Here is a 21,845-nt window from a genome sequence, read left to right as displayed (position 1 = left end):
AAAAAAATTACAATATATATATCTTTTTTCTCAACTCATCATCTGGAAATCAATATAATTTCAATTAAGGTGTCAAAACAACGTCTTTCAAAGGCAAATTGATTTTCATTGAATGTGGAAAACAAGAAGAATCAGAAAATTGTTATGTAGGTCATTTCCCCCACACTCATCATGACCTGAGTTCAATTAGTCTAGAACATTCCCAAGGTCACTGCCCTTAATGACCTCACAACCTTGAATTCAATTAGTCATGTTTGGAATGTTCTGGAAAGTTGATTAGTTGTGTAAGAGAGATAATTTTAGAACAGTAATTAGCATGTCAATAAAAGTTCTAGATTGTTCTTATATGCCTTTATAAAAGGGACGTGCACTGCTTCCAGTCAGACTTTTGGGATCGTGTCTCTTGTGTGTTACTAAACTCCAGCAGTAGTCATTCTCAAGACTTTTCAAGACCTTCACTGCCAACGCTGGATTTATACTGTGGACTTGTGCAGCTTCAAGCCTGCAAGGACTGTTCATTCATCCAACTGACTGTTACAACTCTGAGACTGGAGCTTTGCCGTCCCAGCTGAGATAAGTAGTCTGTACACTTTTAAAGCTTGTACTCTATCCCTGACTTAGCAATTAGTTTTATTTTCGTAATAAATTTTGTTTAAACGTTAACTGCTGAGTTCACCCTTTTGTTCGTTTTCTCTGCACGTAACAAATTGGGGGCTTGTCCGGGATACGAATATTTTGAGCCGTTTGACAACATTTTGCCTACCTTTTCAAAACTACTATATACTGTGAACTCAGCGAAATTTAATCATGGCGGAATTTAAGCCAGACGAATTTATGGATGACCTTGATCAGGACACATTTAATTCCCTCAGAAAAGACAACCTCATAACACTGGCCAATTTCCTTAAAGTAGATGTCAAAAGATCTATGCGCAAGCGAGAAATTCAATTCAAGATTGCAAAACATTTAGTTAATTCTGGCCATTTTGAAGAGTCTGCCTTAAAAGATTATGAGCCTGAGTCTTCCTTCGAACTCAAAAAATTAGAATTAGAAATTCAGGCAGATTTGGAGCTTAAAAAATTGGCATTAGAAAAAGAAAAAATACAAATGCATTACAAATGAAAGAAAAAGAATTGCAAATGGAAGAAAGACAGAAAGAAAAAGAAAGGCAGGAAAGATTAGAAATGGAAGAAAGACAGAAAGAGAGGGAATTGGAAATGAAAGAAAAAGAATTGCAAATGGAAGAAAGACAAAGGGAGAAAGAAAGAGAGGAAAAAGAAAAGGAAAGAGAATTAGCAGAACACCAACTGCAGTTAGAAATGAGACGTTTAGAGCTTAGAAAGTCAGGAAAATTCTTCCCTTCAGACAATTTTGACATCACTAAGCATTTCAGGTTAGTTCCCCCTTTCAAGAAAAGGATGTTGATAAATATTTTCTCCATTTTGAGAAAATTGCTCAGAGTCTGAATTGGCCTAAGGAGTCCTGGTCTATGCTTTTGCAGAGTGCTTTGGTGGGTAAAGCCAGAGAATTTACATTCAGTTGTCAGTAGAGCAGGCTTCAGATTATGATTCTGTGAAGGAATTAATTCTCAAGGGTTATGAGTTGGTGCCTGAAGCTTACCGTCAGAAATTTAGGGATTGTGAGAAGGTGAAAGATCAAACTTATGTTGAATTTGCTCGAACAAAAGAACAACTGTTTGATCGTTGGTGTTCTTCGGAAAAGGTCAGTCAGAATTATGACAAATTACGACAACTTGTTTTGATTGAGGAATTTAAAAGGTGCATCCGGAGTGACATCAAGACGTTTATCAATGAACAAAAGGCAGATACATTAGAGGTTGCTGCACGTTTGGCCGATGATTATTCATTGACCCACAAATCTTCATTTCTCAGCAAACCATCCCAGTCCTTTTCATACAGAAACAATGCAGGTAAATTTAACTCCTCCTTTTCATCCAAGAATTTTTCAAAGGAGAGTAGGAAATCAAATGACAACAGTTCACAAAATTCAAGTAACACTTCCACATCATCAGATCCCAAGTCTCAATCTCCTTCTGACAAACAGTTCGGTACACTTTCTTGTAATTATTGCAAGAAAGACGGCCATTTAATGTCAGAGTGTTTCAAATTGAAAGAAAACGTGAAGGTCAAAGTGGTCAAAGTGGATCTAAGCCCACCGCTTTATTTCTTCATCAACTCAATTAGAGTCTAATAATGTGTGCAACACATTTTCTGAGGTTAAACCCCTCTCATCCCCAATTAATGAGGTCAAGGTCAATTCTTCTCAAGATAGCATTATGGGTATTTTCGAACCATTTATTCATGATGGTTTTATATCACTTTCTAGTGATTTCTCTTCCGCTACCCCTGTCAAAATTTTAAGAGATACCGGGGCTTCCCAGTCTCTTTTGTTGGCAGATACCCTGCCGTTTCTGAAAAGTCATTTTCAGGTTCTAAAGTTCTTATTAAGGGGGTAGATTGCAATGACTTTATTCCTGTTCCTCTCCATAATGTCTATTTGTCTTCGGACTTTGTTTCTGGACCTGTAGCTTTAGGTATTAGGCCTTTTTTGCCTTTTGAAGGGATTCACCTTCTTCTTGGAAACGACCTTGCTGGGGACAAGGTCATTACTAATCCACTTGTGACTGATAATCCTAGTTTAGATCAAAATCCAGAGCCAATTGAACAAGAGATACCCGATTTATTTCCTTCATGTGCCATTACTCGAGCCATGTCAAAGAAAACTTCTGAGAATCAAAATACTCTCAAAAATAATGTCACAGATGTTGACTTAAATGACACCTTTCTCAGTCAGGTGTTTGACACGGATCATTCCGTTATCCCTCGTGGATTTGAAACTTCCAGTAAAACTTCTGCTGACCAAAGTCAGACATTTTCTAGATCAAATCTCATTGCAGAACAACACAAAGACCCAGATATTTTGTCTTTGTTTGACAGGGTAGATGATGAAGGTAAAACTTCAGATAGCTCTGTTTCCTATTATACAAAATCTGGTATTCTCATGCGTAAATGGAGACCTCCAGATGTCTTGGTTGATGACGACTGGGCTATAAAACATCAAATTGTGGTTCCAAAGCCCTATCGTGCTGAAATATTGCGCCTGGCCCATGAAACGCCCTGGGCTGGTCATTTGGGAGTAAGGAAAACTTATCATAAAATTCTCAGTCACTTTTATTGGCCTAATCTCAGGCAGGATGTAGCACATTTCTGTAAAACTTGTCACACATGTCAAATGGTAGGAAAGCCAAATCAGACCATTCCAAAGGCCCCTTTACAGCCAATTCCTGCATTTCAAGAACCATTTAGTAGGATACTAATAGACTGTGTTGGGCCCCTACCAAAAACAAGATCAGGAAATGAGTACATGCTGCAATAATGTGTACATCAACTCGGTTCCCAGAAGCCATACCACTGAGAAATATAAAGACAAAGACTATAGTGAAAGCTTTAGTCAAATTTTTCACTTTATTTGGCCTCCCTAAATGTGTCCAGTCCGATCAAGGCTCCAACTTTATGTCTGGTATTTTTCAACAAGTAATGGATCAGCTAGGCATTAAACAGTATAGGTCATCCGCCTATCATCCAGAAAGTCAGGGTGCTCTTGAGCGATTTCATCAAACTTTGAAAACATGATTAGGACCTACTGTTTTGACACAGAGAAGCAGTGGGATGAAGGAATTCATTTTTTGCTCTTTGCTGTTAGAGAGTCAATTCAAGAATCTCTTGGTTTTAGCCCATTTGAGCTTGTATTTGGACATACAGTCCGTGGCCCACTTAAGCTAGTTAAAGAGAAATTCCTATCAGACGATGATGATTGTCTGAATATTTTGCAATATGTGTCAGATTTTCGTACGAAACTCTCTAAAGCATGTGAATTAGCCAGAGAAAATCTTGAGTCATCTCAGCAGTCAATGAAAATCAAATATGATAAAAGCACCTCAAAACGGAAGTTTGAACCAGGTCAAAAGTTCTTGTTCTACTTCCAATTCCTGGCAAACCACTCCATGCTCGTTACTTTGGGCCATATCTAATCGATAAGAAATTGAGTGATTTAAATTACATCATAATAACACCTGACAGGCGAAAACAAAAACAGCTATGTCACATAAATATGCTTAAGCCATATTTGGATAGGGATAATCCTACTAAAACAAAGCCTGTCAGTACAGTCAGTTCTGGCCATTATGAAGATAGTGATACTGAAACTGACTTGAGTGAAAATACTCTAAACTCAAAGCTGGGCTCGGTCAAGCTTCAGAACTCAGAAATCCTGGAGAAGCTGGAGTCTACAAAGTTGGCACACCTCCAGCCAGAACAACAACAACAGGTGAAAGAACGGCTCCATGAATATAAACACCTGTTTCAAGATGTTCCAACGAGGACAAACGTCACCCATCACAACGAAGATGTCTGCGACAGTAATCCAGTGGAACAACATCCAGACGGACTGAATCCTGCAAAAGCGGAATATCTCCAGGAGGAAGCCAAGTATTTGCCGAACAATGACTTTATCGAACTCAATAAAAATAACTGGACTTTACAATGCATACTTTTATGCCAAATTCAGTGCCATTTCGAGTTTTCCGATATCAAATTTCAAGAGGATAGTCATGGGACCGATCATCCTGTTTGCTATTTTAACAAATTTTGCAAATTTAACAAATCCCAGAGAAACTACTCTACAATTGAAAAAGAGTGTTTATCTTTGATATTAGCTTTACAGCATTTTGAAGTTTATGTTACTTCTTCAATCAGCCAATAGTGGTTTATATTGATCACAACCCTCTTGTTTTTCTGCAGAAATTTAAAGGCAAAAATCAGAGATTGCTAAGATGGAGTTTAATGTTACAGGAGTTTAATCTTGACATTAGACATATCAAAGGCAGAGACAATTTAATTGCAGACTGTCTCTCTCGTATTTAGAGTTTATTGTTGTTCACTTTCAAGAAATTTTATTGTTGTTCACTTTCAAGAAACTTTACTTTAGAGTAAAACAAAATTTGAGTACTTAAATCCTTTTCAAGATTACATTTGTAAAAGAAAGATTTTTCTTTGAAAAATTTTCTTTTTTTGAAGAGGGGGTGTGTTATGTAGGTCATTTCCCCCACACTCATCATGACCTGAGTTCAATTAGTCTAGAACATTCCCAAGGTCACTGCCCTTAATGACCTCACAACCTTGAATTCAATTAGTCATGTTTGGAATGTTCTGGAAAGTTGATTAGTTGTGTAAGAGAGATAATTTTAGAACAGTAATTAGCATGTCAATAAAAGTTCTAGATTGTTCTTATATGCCTTTATAAAAGGGACGTGCACTGCTTCCAGTCAGACTTTTGGGATCGTGTCTCTTGTGTGTTACTAAACTCCAGCAGTAGTCATTCTCAAGACTTTTCAAGACCTTCACTGCCAACGCTGGATTTATACTGTGGACTTTGTGCAGCTTCAAGCCTGCAAGGACTGTTCATTCATCCAACTGACTGTTACAACTCTGAGACTGGAGCTTTGCCGTCCCAGCTGAGATAAGTAGTCTGTACACTTTTAAAGCTTGTACTCTATCCCTGACTTAGCAATTAGTTTTATTTTCGTAATAAATTTTGTTTAAACGTTAACTGCTGAGTTCACCCTTTTGTTCGTTTTCTCTGCACGTAACAAAATGTGTTGAAAAAAATTAACTTGTTTGGGAAAATCCTATAAACAATAAACTGAACAGATCAACTAGACTTAGAGCAGTGAGTCAAAATGTCAACTTACTTGCTTTCATTCTTATGTAAATAAATATTGTTAGCCTCATTTTAAAAAAGAAAAGAACATATGAAACTCTGTAAGGTTGAAAACAAATAAAAGATAAAATTGCAACTTAAATTAGGAAATTGCTTAGTTTTGTAAGGCAGTCATCTGCAAATTCTATGTAATATTTAACAAAAGTGAATTAATCTTAGTTTGCATTCACAAAACCAGATATGAACTAAAAATGCTCACGTGTTTCATTATATGTCGCAGTTATGTGTAAATTTGAACCTTTGCCACATGTTTGCAACTTCATAATGACATTGAAAGTATTATGATCAACATAATGAACAATATTCACCACCGATTAATTCTAAAAGGTCATGAAGTATACAAATATGTAATTAGCTGAAATGAAAATATTAAAGTTCTTTGACTGCTGTCATTGTATAACCACTTTATATAGAAAGTGTAATTACCTTTGGCCAAGTCCTTCAGCCATATATGCCGAACTGTGAAAGCTCATTACATATGCAAATTATAAATTAGCTGACATGAAAATGTGAAATGACTTTCGATATTGTTTTAACCTGGTATAATCATCAACGTACATAACATGTTTTGCCAACTTTGATCAAGTGAATCTCAGAGGGAAAGATCATCGAAAATGCAAATTAGGAATTGGCTGAAGAAAAATTGCTTAATGACTTTCAATACTGCTGTATCATAATATCTTTAATGTGTATAGCAAGTTTCATCAACTTTGGTCCAGTCAATTCAGATATATATCCCTAATTAGCAAAGTTCATTAAATATGTAAATTAGGAATTGGCTGAAGTAAAAATGCTTAACAATTTTTAATATTGTTGTATCATAGTGTCAATATATATATATAGCAAGTTTAGTCAACTTTTGTCAGGTCAATTCAGATATATATCCCTAATTAGGAAAGTTCATTAAATATGCAAATTAGGAATTAGCTGAAGAGAAAATGCTTTATGACTTTCAATAATATTGTATTGTTGTGTCTTTAATGTACATAGCAAGTTTCATCAATTTTGATCCAGTCAATTCAGATATATATCCCTAATAATGAAAATTCCTTTAATATATGCAAATTAGGAATTGGCTGAAGTAAAATGTCTTTTGACTTTCAATAATGTTATATCACAGTATCTTTGATGTATAAAGCAAGTTTCAATAACTAAAATCAAGTTAATTCAGATGTATATCCCTAATTAGGAAAGTTCATTAAATATGCAAATTCGGAATTGGCTGATGAAAAAATGCTTAATGACTTTCAAGAATGTTGTATCATAGTAGCTTCAATACACGTAGCAAGTTTCATCAACAATGGTCAAGTCAATTCAAATATATATCCCTAATTAGCAAAGTTCATTAAATATGTAAATTGGGAATTGGGTGGAGTTAAAATGCTTAACGACTTTCAATAATGTTAAATCATAGTATCTTCAATATACATACCAAGTTTGGTCAATTTTGATCCAGTCAAATCAGATATATATCCCTGATTAGGAAAGTTCATTAAATATGCAAATTAGCACCTATCTTTCATGTCACCCCTTAATGCTTCCCACTGCTGATATATCTTGGTGTGATCAACATTTGTAGCAATTCTCATCAAAATGTGTGCGTTCGTTTTTAATGTATATCTGTTTTTTCTAAAATCATTAATTATGCAAATGAGCAAAAAGTATGCAAGCCAGACCGACCAAAAACTAATCAGTTCTTGCCATTTGCAAACTCAATCTATGTACCAGATTTGATTCTGATCTGATCAGCCGTTTTTGAGATATCGGACCAACAGACAGACAGACGGACAGACACACACACACAGACACACAGACAGACAGACAGACAGACATCGCTGCGACATATGCTCACGTGTGTAAACACATGAGCAAATGAAATCATCATGAAAATTGCTGTAACCTATGAATACATCTTGAACAGAAAAAAAAACAATATCACTGTACAACTCTAGAATTGTGAGTTTTAGTAAAACAGATGCCTGTAACAACACTATGTTAATGGCTACTGTAACGACTGAAATAGAAAAAAAGACATGCAGTCAATGATGTATTTGTTAATCAAATAAAACAGTTTCTAAGTAGTCACCGAGTAGTGTGATTTCCTCCTGGGACAACTCTCTGCTGAGGGAATAGGATGTATGGCATGCTGCAAACAAGTGAAACAATGGTTTGTACTTGTCTCTTATCTCCATAGCTTGAGGAACCAATTCTTCACACACAGCTTCTGTACACACCACCATACTATTATTACACAACATATTGATGTTTTCAGGCTATATATTGGGGAAAATCACAAGAATTAGTCTTTCAAAACAAGAAACATCTTGTCCTTGAGATAGCCTTCAAAACTGTCACCAACGCAAAAAGAACATACTACAACAGAACCTGAAATCCATGCTGGTTGGATTGAACATAAAACAAAGCACTGTATAGAAGTAGCTATTTCCTTGAAACATGATAAATTTGAAAGTTTTGGCTATTTTTCCAGTATCTTTTATACTATATTCTAACTACAGTGTATAGTTAAACTCCAGAGAGGATAATAAAATCATGAGTAACTTATCAAATCAACACAGCCTGTCTGTAAACAATAAGCGTTGCTGCTGTCAAAAATTTCACACAATTCAAATCTTGCAAAGTAGCTCAAGCGTAAGCTGTTGAATTGCAGCTTCATTGGCTATGAAGGCAGTGCCCATGGGTGCATCAAGGTCACTTAGGTTCACCTTCTAACAGATACCAAATCACACAACCTGATAAAATTGACCAATTAAGAAAATCCTAATAAAATCACAACAGTTTTCAGTGATTTGCCTTGATGACTGATGAATATACTACAGTAAGTAGTGAGAATTAAAGTGTATGCATAGAACAAATTATTTAGAAAAAATAGCCAAAAGTAACAGATAGTCTATGCTATGCTATATGATTGATTGAATAAACTATTACAGCGGTGGCGACTGGAAACTGGACACCCAATTTGCAAATTACCCAGCTGTATTGCTGGCCATATAGCGAATTCACTTGGTAATTAGCGAGTGACTTTGGTAACTTGCCACCGATATCGTTTTACATTTCAGTCAGCTGCAGACACTTTGTGCATGTAGGGGGTGTGTTGTCATAAAGCTTATCTGGGTTTGAGTAATTCAGTATAGGGGTGGCTGCTTGTTGCTTCATGGGATTCAAAATGAATAAAGATAACAATAGTATCTGGAATAATATCATGCAGTGGAGCCAAAGTAAACCACTCAATAAAGATATTTCATCAAGCTACATTTGGTCTCATTTCCTCCTCTCTGAACTTCAAGAAAATCTCCATCATGTTCATGAACTACAAGTGTTGTGTTATGAATGGGTGGTTTCTTCCAAATAGAACAGCCAATGATTGGATATGATTTTTTGGTGGCAAAACTTCAGAGGCCCATGATCAGTCAAAACAATGTGTCGCACCAGACAGTGTGTCTGGGGAATTGAAAACAACTGCACTGTAGACAGTCTGTCTGGGGAAATTGAAAACAGCTGCACTGATATTCATATAACTAACAAGACACTGTGATAAGGTCAAAATATGTACAAGAAAATTTGTTTGGTCTGCAGATGATAAATTACAGTGTCACCAGTTTTTTCCTTTGATTATGGTATAGGCACAGGGTACAGGGGAAAGTCCCCTGGGGTGGGGAGGAAGGTGTTTTTTGTGCAACGGTTTACTTATTTGATTTTATTAATTTTGACTGTGATATTTCAAATAAAGAGTTCAACTCTACATCGTCTGACTGCTTTATTATTACCGACAAGTCCTTATCTCCTCTCCAACGTGTGTATACACCACTGTAATTGCTCCGAAAACATTGCCAACTTGCTAATCCGCTGTCCGTATCAGCGGATTAAGTGATTGAGTCAATACCACAGCCGTCCCACACGCATTAAATTTTCGGAGCAATTACAGTGGTGTATACACACGTTGGAGAGGAGATAAGGACTTGTCCATAAAAATAAAGCAGTCAGACGATGTAGAGTTGAACTCTTTATTTGAAATATCACAGTCAAAATTAATAAAATCAAATAAGGTAAACCGTTGCACAAAAAACACCTTCCTCCCCACCCCAGGGGACTTTCCCCTGTACCCTGTGGTATAGGTAGGAAAAATAAGTTGTCTGAATAAGACTAGTGCATGGACCAGTGCGTGGTAATGTTATCTCAATCTTCACCACAGAGTGCCAATCACAAGCTCTCATTTATAACCCTTGGAAGAGCTGGTTTTTCATTTTTACAAACAGAATATCTGACTGCATCAAGTTGGCTTAATCAGCAGTAAAGTGGCCTCCAAAGTTGCAGTGTCTCTACAGTTCAAAGTTACATGCCATATTAGCCGAAATGATCACTTCTCCTGGACCTCACTTTAATAACTCGTTTGCGTTGTTTGGGTGTAAACTGAAACCACGAATGAGGCCAGACAATGAGTCTCCATATGACTACACCCCACTCAGAAGGGAACCAGCTGCACTATTTGGAAGAAACCACTCATTTATAACACGTGAAATCGACACAAACAAAAAGGAATTTTATTGAAATTCAGAGAGCAGTAAATGAGACCACAAGTGCAGATTGAAAAATATCTTTATTTTAGAAGTGTAGTGTATCTCCATTATATCAACACAAATATCATAATTATCTTTATTCATTTTGAATCCCATGAAGCAACAAGCAGCCACCCCTATACTGAATTATTCACACCCAGAAAGCTTTGTGGCAACATACTACCTGCTTGCACAAAGTGTCTGCAGCTGACTGAAATGAAAAACGATATCGCTGACAAGTTAGCAAAGTCGCTCACTAATTACCAAGTGAATTCACTATATGGCCAGCAATACAGCTGGGTAATTTGCAAATTGGGTGTCCAGTTTCCAGTTGCCACCGCTGTAACCTGGCAGCATTTATGAACATGGTTCCCTACAAATGATCTGCTATGGTAAGCCTGGCGATGAACATTTATTTTATGTAATGTTTTGTCTAGATTTTTAACAGTAAATCCAGCTTCCTTTGGAAGTTTTGATTTGATTGTTGCTGCTTCTTCTCTCTACCAAAGAATTATTATTCACATTATTGAGGAAATTTTCAGTACAGTTAGAAGGAGATCTGAAAGTTCCTCAGGAATGTAACAAGAAGTATGAGTGGACACACAGACTCATACAATCAGCTGAACAGTGCATCTGGAATAAAAAGATAATGGCAACTTTTTAAAGTAACCTTTTCTTTAGCGCTTTCTTGTAGTCTATTCTTTTCCTCTGAAAGCCTCTTAATGGCTGCCAAGGATGGATGTATGGTGCCATCATCATCATCATCATCATCACTGTCATCACTCATGATGATCCTTTCAATCTAGATCTCTTCTTCATGACAAACTGCTGACTCCTCATCCATCATGGCATCTTGCTCCAAGGTGAAGGCATCTTCCAGCATTGACACATATGTATCAAAGTTTGCAGGTTTTAGAAGTGGCTCATCTATCCCATCATGCTTGTATTGATGGCAAAATATTTGCAGGTCAAGATTAGCACACTCATGTTCCAGAAGATTGAAAAACCTCAAAAAGATGCAAAGGCTCAAATGCAGACCAGGAATAGCAACCTAAACAATTATTGAAACTTTGTATTAGCAGTGTTTTAGTAGACCTATCATGACAGAAGTATCATCAGGTGACAGTTAGTACAACAGCACACATTAAAGCAGTGTTTCATCCATGTTGCCATAGTATAATTGATATATGGGAGGAAAGGTGTGCTCCCTGTGCAAAATGCAAACCAAAGGGATTACGAGAGATTGCAGTAATCTCAAAGTCTTGATGAAACACTGCTTTAAAGGGCCTATGACATGGCCAACCTATCTCCATTGCATTAGCAGCCTTAAGTATAAATAATACGTGAAATAAATTTGTTATTGCTGAAAACCGTATCGTTAACCATAAAATAAGCACTTTTTAACCCAATCACAGCAATCCCCTCTAAAACCGGAAGTGCTCTTAGGGCGATCTCGCAAATACGGAAATGACGCAACTGAAGGTACGCAGTACCGCGAAGCCTAACCGAGATACGTAGAAGTCCATAGAATTTGGAAGACTATCTTGTATAAAAATATTACCCATGCCAAACCGCTATATTGCGTTAGGGTGCTCAAAGTTCCCAGTGATGGTGTTTTGTTACTTAAGTTTCCAAAGACCCAGGATTATTTAAAATTTGATCGAAAAGTGCAGCCAGAATGATATACACCACGTACCGTACCGGCAGATTGGTGTTGTGCATGCAGTGATCATGTGTCCGCTTCCTTCGAATCTGTGCCAGATCTGGGATTCAACTGGGACTCAAGGTGCGACATACTAGTTTACTGAGGCCGAATGCCGTGCTCAGTAAGCTTATATTTGTTCAATCTCTTTCAGTGGATACCCCGGGACAAAGAAGAAAATCGACAGCTAAGGCCAGAGAAAAAAAAAATCTTGTTCATCGGATTTTTTGGACCAAGTCCCAGGAGCGGCGAGCGAAAATTTTTTTTTTAATTTTTTTTTAGGCCGAAGGTAAACGCGGTTCTCTGGCATTTCTGCACAGATGCAGACAAGGCAAGATAACTGTTACCCTTTTTACCAGAAATATCTCAGACAAGAAACACTGATACTGGTAACTGAATTCAATACTATATTTCCCAACAATAAACGATGTTAGTGTTTGCACAACATATTCTGAGTATTCTTGACCGCAGACATCCGGGAACTTGCGGTTTTTCACGTCATTTTTGTGTCACACTACCGTGAGAACAAAATATTGAAGTGTAGATTTTTCAACCTTTACACCAGTATTCAAAGTTTCAACATTATGTCAATGATAAACACTAAGTTCTGTCCCTTGTCACATAATTTCTGCATTGTTCACTGTCCTGTATAGTCAAATCCCAATTCACCTCACTCGCATGCGTGAGGTGAAAGTGACGTCACTCCGCGGTCAAGAAGTTCAACATTCTCTCAGAATAAAACTGAAATGTACAGCAAATCACTGAAATCCAACAATTCAGTATTGTCCTTTAATATTGTCCTGGTGGGACCTAGCATCTGAGTTTTTTCATTTTACTTTGGCCCCATGTTTTGGCCTCTTTACCACTGTCTCTACACATTTTACACAATGGTCTAACAACACTTTACTGTGATCGGAGTGAAGTTATATACCGGTAGTCATCATTCAGATCGTACTTTAACATCGACGCAACCATGTGTTTTGTCATTGCCGTAATTTTTTATACTTTCGATGCAATTTTCATTCAATCAGATGCACCGTCCATCTGCTGTCACGATCTTGTTGAACAAATTGCCGAACGTAATATCAGGACAAACACTGAGTAGCGTCTTTTGAACTAACTGTTGGCCATCACGTCCGAATGTTGGCGATCAAATTAATACTCATGATGTGACATGTACTAACCTTTACAAAACGAGGAAATGCGGAAGTAAGAATTTGCCGCGATCAAAAAAAAAAAAATTCCAAATATGCCAAAGTAGAAGCGGCGATTCCGATGAACAATTTATTTTTTCTTCCTGGCCTAATGAAAAATTGACAAGTGCGTGCGCCATTTTTATTTGGCTGGTCCGACGGTTACGATGCGCGCATATCTCCAGTCGATAGTTGCGATACTACATATTATGTAAGGGCCAAAACATCCTCCATAAAGGGAACTACCGGTACTAACTTATCATAGACTCATTTTTTAAAATAAACAAGCAACCTAGCGGCCAATATAGCTCCGCTGTGTTTATGTAGAGAGTAACTATTTTTGACACATGTTGATGAAGAAGGTGGAAATCTTTGATAGCTCAATGCAATGGCCAGAAAAAAGTGGCTTAAATAAGCTGCAAAAATACACAATTTCATCATACTTTGAATACATCACATCGGATCATCCCTAAGAACATGTCAACCAAAGCTATCCGATGAGTAGTTTTTTGAGAATGAAATTTTCTGACCAAAAATTGCAACATTGCCCCAAAAATACAAAATTACAGATTCCATCAGAAATTCAATATATATTACTTAGCTCATCTGTAGAAACCTGTATACCAAATTTCAAAGCTATCAGAACAGTACTTTTTGAGAAACACACTTTTTGACCATAAATGGCAAAAATTGCCCCAAATTTACAAAATTACTGATTTCATCATAATTTCAATAAATATCATTAAGGTGATCTGTAGGAACCTGTATACCAAATTGCAAAGCTATCAGATGAGTAGTTTTGGAAATACACATTTTTTGACCAAAAATGGAAAAAATTAACCCAAAATTACAAAATTGCAGATTTCATCACAATTTCAATAAATATCATTAAGTTTATCTGTAGGAACCTGTATACCAAATTTCAAAGCTATCAGATGAGCAGTTTTGGAAATACACATTTTTTGACCAAAAATGGCATAAATTGCCCCAAAATTACAAAATTACAGATTTCATCAGAAATTCAATATATATTACTAAGTTCATCTATAGGAACCTGTATACCAAATTTCAAAACTATCAGACCAGTACTTTTTGAAAAAAATATTTTTTGACCAAAAATGGCAAAAATTGTCTTAAAAATGCAAATTTGCATATTTCTGCACAATTTGAACAAATCTGAAATAGATCATCCCTAGGGACATATGTACCAAATATCAAAGCTATCTGACCAGCAGTTTTGAAGAAGAAGATTTTTAAAGATTTTTTTACCAAAAATGACAAAAATTGCCTTTAAAATACAAATACGCAAATTTCACCACGATTTGAACAAATCTGACTGTAGTCACCCTAAGTAAACTGCATATTAAATTTAAAAGCAATCGCACAAGCGGTTTCAGAGAAGTAGATTTTTTTACCAAAAACAGCAGAAAATGCCCCAAAAATACAAATATGCAAATATCACCACAATTTGAACAAACTGAAGTGAGGTCACCCCAAGTGAACTGCATATAAAATTTCAAAGCAATTAGAATTGCGGTTTCAGAGGAGAAGGCAATTGTTGACGGACGACGACGGACGACGACGACGGAAAATCAACCTATTTGATAAGCTCCGCGTCGCTGACAGCGGAGCTAATAAAAGGAACCATGTGTGGGAGAGACAGTCGCCTGACTGTAATGTCGTCTCATCCCACCGAACAAGAATCCCCTCCAATGTCTATAGTATACGGCCGTTTCCCATTGATCATTATGACAAGGCGTGCTCGTACGATCGTATGTCCCTACGACTTGCATCTCTGCCACCTTCTCTGTGTTTTCCTCAACATAGTTTTTTTTGTTTTTTGTTTGTTTGTTTGTTTTTTTTTCGAGAGAGAGAGCACGGAAGTGCAGTCTCACGCCTCGAGTGCACCATAGTTGTTTTACGTAGGGTAGAGTAACATAAACCGTCAGTGCACGGACACTATAACATTTGCTCAGTCTTCATTACCGTTGAAAAAATCTCATTGAGTTTCCATTAATTTAGTCTCGCCTTAGGTTGTAGATCATGATTCAAGCAAGAAGGTAAAGGTGTTAAATTCCCCTTGTACATCCCCAAAGGCGTAGTTTGTAGCTACGGGGCTGGAGTTCCCTTGCGGATTTTCTCTCTGTGCTGAAGGCAGCTGACTTGTCTGATCCTGCTGATCCTGAACGCGACTGCTAGCTACACGTGCGTCACTCGTTCCAATATGGCGGGAAACACCACTATCGCTACCAGTTACACCCGAATTTTGGTGTCTGAAAGTTCCATCTTGTAACTGAAATTTTTCTTCCATTGTATCGACATGCCTACGCATACTATCATTGTCTCTCTCTATGTCGTTGAGTCTGCCTCGAATTTCGTTTAAAACCGTCTTAATTAGGCTGAAATCTGACTCATCGGTCATCGTGTTTCTGTCCAGCGTAAGCACACTGGACAAGAACAATATAAATAGTGCGACACATGTCGCACCACAACTGTGTATAACTCCGCCTGACTACAGTTCAAAAGCCCAGAAGATAATCCAAATAAATCTACAGTTGCACATAATTTCATATGCATTTCTTATTCCTGAAACAGTCTAGACAGACTGTTCTGAATCACCGCTCAAGCAAATCATGTCGTACAATTGTGACTGTACTGCATGGCCAGCCTTGTTGATCTCATTACACATTCACGCAATTTGTTTATCCTGATAGCGCGTGATTTTGACAGGCATCAAATACAATGGCCAATTAAAAATGAGACAAAACGAGGCAAGGGCACGGCCCCGCATCCATGTGCATTTATATCAGGCATATCTTTGTTTAAACTGATGGCACATGATTATGTCTTGACATCCATCAAAAGAAAGGCCCAATCAAAAACAAATACTGTAGAGGCAGCAAAATCTGTGATAACCAGATAACACTTGAAACATTTCATCGCCCAAGGTCATCTAGCCATGAACAGACAATTGTATATGTATGTGCATGGGGCTATCATAGCACCCTGGCTGAAGTGCAAACTGTCCACTTTGAGAAGGACTTACAACAGCGTAATCCTAAACATTTTATTTGGCTTTATTTATAAGAGCGACTGTTTTGATTAAAGATATTTTTATTAATAAAAAAAAATAAAAACAAACTTTATTCCCCGGCCACTGGACGTAGTGACAACCATATTTGCATATGAATAGAATAAGAAAAGGTCGACACTATTCTGAGCTCAAGTTGTTGAAGCCAAAACAGAGGGTGAAGCGCTGGTCAATATACTTTCACTGCCTGTCGCTGTCAGCTCCTATCGATGCCCGTCAGAAAATTTGCCTACTAATCACTGTAAACAGACAACTACTCTTTATAAAAACCAACAAATGTTTTAATAGTCCCAGTCTCTAAAATGTTGATTTTCGAACAAGCAGTAATGTTGATCGTGTGATTGTACAGTCCCAGTGTACACTGCTAAGCCACGTCTGTCTGTCACTCCCAAAACTAGCCTCTCATTATGATATACTTGAACAAGACGATATCTCAATACCAAAGGCCACTGCTAGTTATGGAAACCAACGAAATAATAGCCCAAGATTCCACAAATATTTATTTTCGAACCAGTGGCAACACGGAGACAAATCTATCTTGTCCGCCATCCTTCATCGTGTGACACGCCACTGTGTTTCAATGCTTTGGGCTAACGTACGGGCGTTGCATAAAACAGTGTCAGTGTCATATATGATCTCCACACGCATGCTGGCACAAAAGATCACTAATTCACTTCCGGGTTCGTTACCCACGAAGATAGTTCGGAAGAAAAATAGTGCAGACCTTGACGTTTTGATATCTGCATGGATGCTTGTTTAGTTTGAACTTTAACGTCAAGAATTTTTGTAAAGATATTTTTCTGCCTGAATCAAAATGCAGACTGTTGTGAATAATGGCTGAAGCATTTGGTGGTAATATGAGGAGTTCTAGGGCTAATAGAAATCATAACAATAAGCCTGAAATTTGTCAAAAACACCGAGGGCGCTATTTTCATCGCTATCTAAAAAATTTCCGTGGACTTGCCCACACAAAAAATTAATCAGTAGTCAAGCTGACATTGACCTAACACCTGTTAAGAGGTTTCGTGCCACTGAATGTTTTAAAATAGGAAAATCGAGCTCAACACTACTGTGGTGGCCTATGGGAAATGAATTAGTGGTCTTGTGCCTGCTTCAGTGAAAAGGGCGTGATTGAGGAAAAAACTTTCGCCGATCCGGTGCACATGGTGAGAAATTTGCCTGGCGAGGCTAGGCACAAAAGGAAAAAGTCACGAAAAATCTCCTTTTGAGAGATCTAGAATGGCTGAGCAAACACTGAAACAGCTTCGAATGAAATTTTACTCAGCGTATATAGCTACTTTCTCTTGTGTGTTGCAGGCTTATACGGCGTAATTTGCTATCAATTCCTAATATCTACTTGGAAGTTAATACTGTCGCCTATTTTTTTTTCTCAATTGGTTCGGAAAAGTCACTCATGCCAACGCTCTGCTCGCTGACACGATCGACATCTGCATCAGGTGGGAGCAAACGCCATTGCAGTGTATGGCGGTACCTCAGCCTGCGGGTGAACTGCGTACCTTTGATGACGTAACAACATGGCGGCAGCATTTTTGCGGAAGCAGTAAAAGTTGCTCGCCGATACCGCATCTTAAAATGCGAATTTAATGCACAAGCAATGCACAAATGTCAAAGAAATTTCACAAGTCGATAATAGATGGATTGTGCTACAGCTCAAATCGGTCAAAAGACGTTTTAATTCTCATGTCATAGGCCCTTTAAGTAACTGTCCTTACATAAAGCTGTAAAACAAATGAAAAGATAACTATAATGTCAGAGGCAGCTAAAGCAATTTCCAACAAAAAAGCTAAAAGAAAAACATAGGGCCAAAGTCCCTGAAGCTACTATAGACATGGATACAAAATTTAGTATTTCCTGACTGTATGAAATTATCTCACTAAGGTCAGCCTAGGGACATGTAAACCAAATATTAAAGCTGTCTGACCAGCGGTTTTGAAAAAACAAGCGACTCAACAGTTGACAGAGCTCTGCTGTGTTATGTAGAGAATAACCTTTTGTGACACATGTATTGATGAAGAAGGTGGATATCTTTGATAGCTCATTTCAGGATGGCCTGACCAAAAATGGAAAAAAATTCCGTAAAAATACAGATTTGCATATTTCATCAGACTATATTAGTCTATAATAGCAAATAAACGAGAGTTAATTACATTCTAACTAAAGTAAACAAGACTTGCTTAAATCAAGATTTACGCCATAAAAAAACAGCATATCTGTCAGGTTATAAAGAATCTTGAGCTGGTTATCTTTTAATATCAGTATTTTCATCCTATTAACCAAGCACATTTTAACTTTCAAATTAACATTGTAAGTAAGTTCTGTTGAATAAGTTGAGACTGTACTACTCAGAGAAAGCACACTGAAGAGACAAATGTTTGTAACTTAAGAAGTTCAAGGTCATCAAAAGCATTATAAGGAATCATGTTACACTTTCATTGCACTGTTTACACAGATTGCATAATTGCTATAAATAGCATGAGGAATCTTACAGCCCAGCTTTACCATAAAAACCCTATCACTTTGACCACTCTTTTAATTGACCACTCTATTTTTTTCCTCAAAAAGTAATCTTATTTTATCCTTACCAAGTCAACCATAAATGGAAATTAGAACTTTCTCTATCTCTATTTATTTGACCACCCTATCATGACAAACTATTATGAGCAATTTCTTTTAGATAACATAAATGGTGGTTCAGAATATATCAAAGTTGGGATTCAGGAAAGTTGCCTTTACATGTTTTAATCCTCCAAGATGGTAAGCATTTCACTATGAACTGTCAAAAAAAATTGAACTTTCTGATAATTCCACACTAAAATTATTTTGGCTTTGATGATTTCGTAATTAATTCAATTATTTAAAATCATATTAATTATTTTTTTCAGGGTGAATTGATAGGGTTTATACAGTACAAGAATTACATACAATGTAAGTCAAATTTTGACCAAAAATGACAAAAAAATTCCTTAAAAATACAAATTTGCATATTTCATCACAATTTGAACAAATCTAAGTTGGGTTATCCCTAGGGACCTGTATACCAAATAACAAAGCTGTCTGACCAGCGGTTATGAAGAAGAAGATTTTTTACCAAAAACACCTTTTTTGGCATTAATTTGCCTATTTTCAACAATATCAAAAAATTAAAAAAACAGTTTCTCAAAATCATATTTTTCATCTACACAACAAAAATCAAATCAGTAAGTACTGCGGATCTCAAGATATTTGAGTGGACGGACGCCTCACAAGCGGACATACATACATACATACATACATACAGACTGACGCCGGACGGATACCCATCCCAATAGCTTCTATAGACTATAGTCTATAGTAGCTAAAAAATGAAATTTGCACACCCTATGTAGTGGTATGTCAAACATTGGAGGACTAATACAGTTGTGGTACTTGGCTGCCTCACTTCTTTTACCACCAGCTTTCACATAGTCTGCATGATCCTTCTTTATATCATCCAATGTTCTGCTTTGAATTGAATCTCTTTCACTTGGAGGCAGCTTTGCTTGGTCTTTTGTTGTGTAGCACCATAAACAGTAGTACTTTCCTGGGTAGTGTTTAAATAAGATAATGTGTAACATGCATTACATGGCATTTGTTCCAATGTACAAATACAACATAGAACAAAGAAAGAAGAAAAAAAGAACAAAGGAATAGTTGCAAATTGCCAGTCAAACATAGTTCTTACTACCATAACATGCAGAATAGCTGAAATGCTGATGAGAATCAAGTCACTGTTATTGATGTTACATACCACAGAACAAAGTTACTCTGTTGCACAACTCAACCTAAAAATCAAATTCCTATTTTTGTGCATGACAGGTGTTGTAGACTGTTGTTATAGTCTGCTTTTATCTGGTTTCATTTATGGCAAGTAAGTGAATGTATCAGAGTATGGTGCAAAAATTGTTCTAAGAAAAAAATACTTGTCATATGTTCTGTATCTGCTTACCACTAGCACCTGACAGACCATATATCACTGCAATTTAGGCATAGTCTCCAAATATGAAAATTACAATTTTCCTGTCTAAAAGAATATAAGTGAATAATTATTTTCCATTGCATTATGACACACAAGGATTTATTATTATCCATTTCACGATGTGCCAAATATATCACACACAATGATCGTTGGTTCCATATCAGGGCTCGAAATTAGCGGTAGTCCCACGTCCACAGACTACCAACTTTTCCCTGGGGCTACCAAAGTCCATGAAATGGTAGCCCACACGGACTACCAAAGCCTGGGACATGAAATTACTTAGTGGGTGACATGATGTTGATCGCTGACGCCACTATACATGCTGGACACAGAAAGGACATGTCGAATTTGTTGCGACAAACTTTCAATAAAATATCATTTATATCTGAACTGATGTACTTGGATAACAGGCTCGAGAAATGATGGCCAATGAAAATTCATTTTCATATTTATTCAATCACAATTTATCAATCACAATTAGACACAAAATTATTCAAACTGCAAAGAAAAAGCTGTCGGGCCATCCACACATTTAGCTTTCCGAAGTGTACGAGATCATCCCATGATATGCTGGGGAAATATAGTCAAAATTGCCAGGAAGGTATTAGAAACATGACTGTACCAAGTTGTCATCCTGAAATTCATAGCCCATCTATTTTTAGCCATGTTATGTTTACACGTGCTGAGTGAAAAGTCGTAGTCATTGCGAATATCAAAGCTCTGCGTATGTGTGAATAGGTCGTCAACCTTTGAGGCGTCACTGTCGTCCACTACACATGCTATACCGTTCTCCTAAAGCCATGATCTGCAGGTATTGATGTCAAATGACTAGATATTCACTCACTGGATAGAATCATGCAGAACAAATCGTTCATTGTCTAGATATAAATAAATATTCTTTACAAAAAACCCCTATTCATTCATGCATGGGCTACCAGACCTTGTTCCTGGGCTACCAACTTCAGAAAATGGTAGCCCAATGGGACTACCAGGGTAAAAAGTTAATTTTGAGCCCTGCATATGCATGTATGAAAACATCTAAATCTGGTAGTTAGATGCTGTATATATAATTATGAACAACAATTTACACTAGAGATGTACTAACTTCCAAACACTGTCACTCAAATCATTGACTTGATTTGAGTTAATCTGGTATGCTGTCATCAGATTCTGAAGGTGTCTGGGGCTGCAAATAAATTTCAAATTATGGTATTCTCCACAGAATTAATGGCCACTGTGTTGCATATTTGAAACACGGTCTTCACAGTTCCACCACCTTTATCGCCATCTATCTTCAACCATATTTCATTTGCTGGAATGACACCATTATGCCAGTACAGTTGTTCTTCTCTGCAAGTTAGATAACAAAGATATTTATAAAGTAGATGGAAAATGATAACTGGCAATACATTGTGCAGGGCTAAATTTAAAATTTTTGCTTGTCAATGATTTTTCTGTGTTAAATGGAAAG

The 21,845-nt window shown here is 37.0% G+C and overlaps 2 protein-coding genes across 5 annotated transcripts in view; both read right to left on the bottom strand.

Annotated features, from left to right (window-relative positions):
* LOC139145762 (vacuole membrane protein 1-like) overlaps window positions 1-21,845 on the bottom strand; it is a 268,119-nt gene that overhangs the window by 195,892 nt on the left and 50,382 nt on the right.
* LOC139145763 (uncharacterized) overlaps window positions 1-21,845 on the bottom strand; it is a 28,817-nt gene that overhangs the window by 567 nt on the left and 6,405 nt on the right. For 2 of the 4 annotated variants that reach the window (XR_011555017.1, XM_070717068.1), the window contains 3 exons: window positions 19,737-21,724; window positions 11,044-11,424; window positions 7,886-8,072 (listed from right to left, as the gene is read on the bottom strand). Coding sequence is in view for 2 of the 4 variants with exons in the window: in XM_070717068.1 (XP_070573169.1) it covers window positions 7,886-8,072; window positions 11,044-11,160 (304 nt within the window). In the remaining 2 variants the exon portion in view is untranslated. Of the gene's footprint in view, window positions 1-7,885; window positions 8,073-11,043; window positions 11,425-12,265; window positions 21,725-21,845 lie in introns of those variants that run through there. The other 2 variants (XR_011555018.1, XM_070717067.1) reach the window with 2 other exon arrangements.

This window comes from Ptychodera flava, chromosome 12 (assembly GCF_041260155.1).
Source record: "Ptychodera flava strain L36383 chromosome 12, AS_Pfla_20210202, whole genome shotgun sequence".
Classification (NCBI taxonomy): domain Eukaryota; kingdom Metazoa; phylum Hemichordata; class Enteropneusta; family Ptychoderidae; genus Ptychodera; species Ptychodera flava.
Note: the sequence above shows the minus strand (reverse complement) of the source record. Positions and strands in the feature narration are given on the sequence as shown.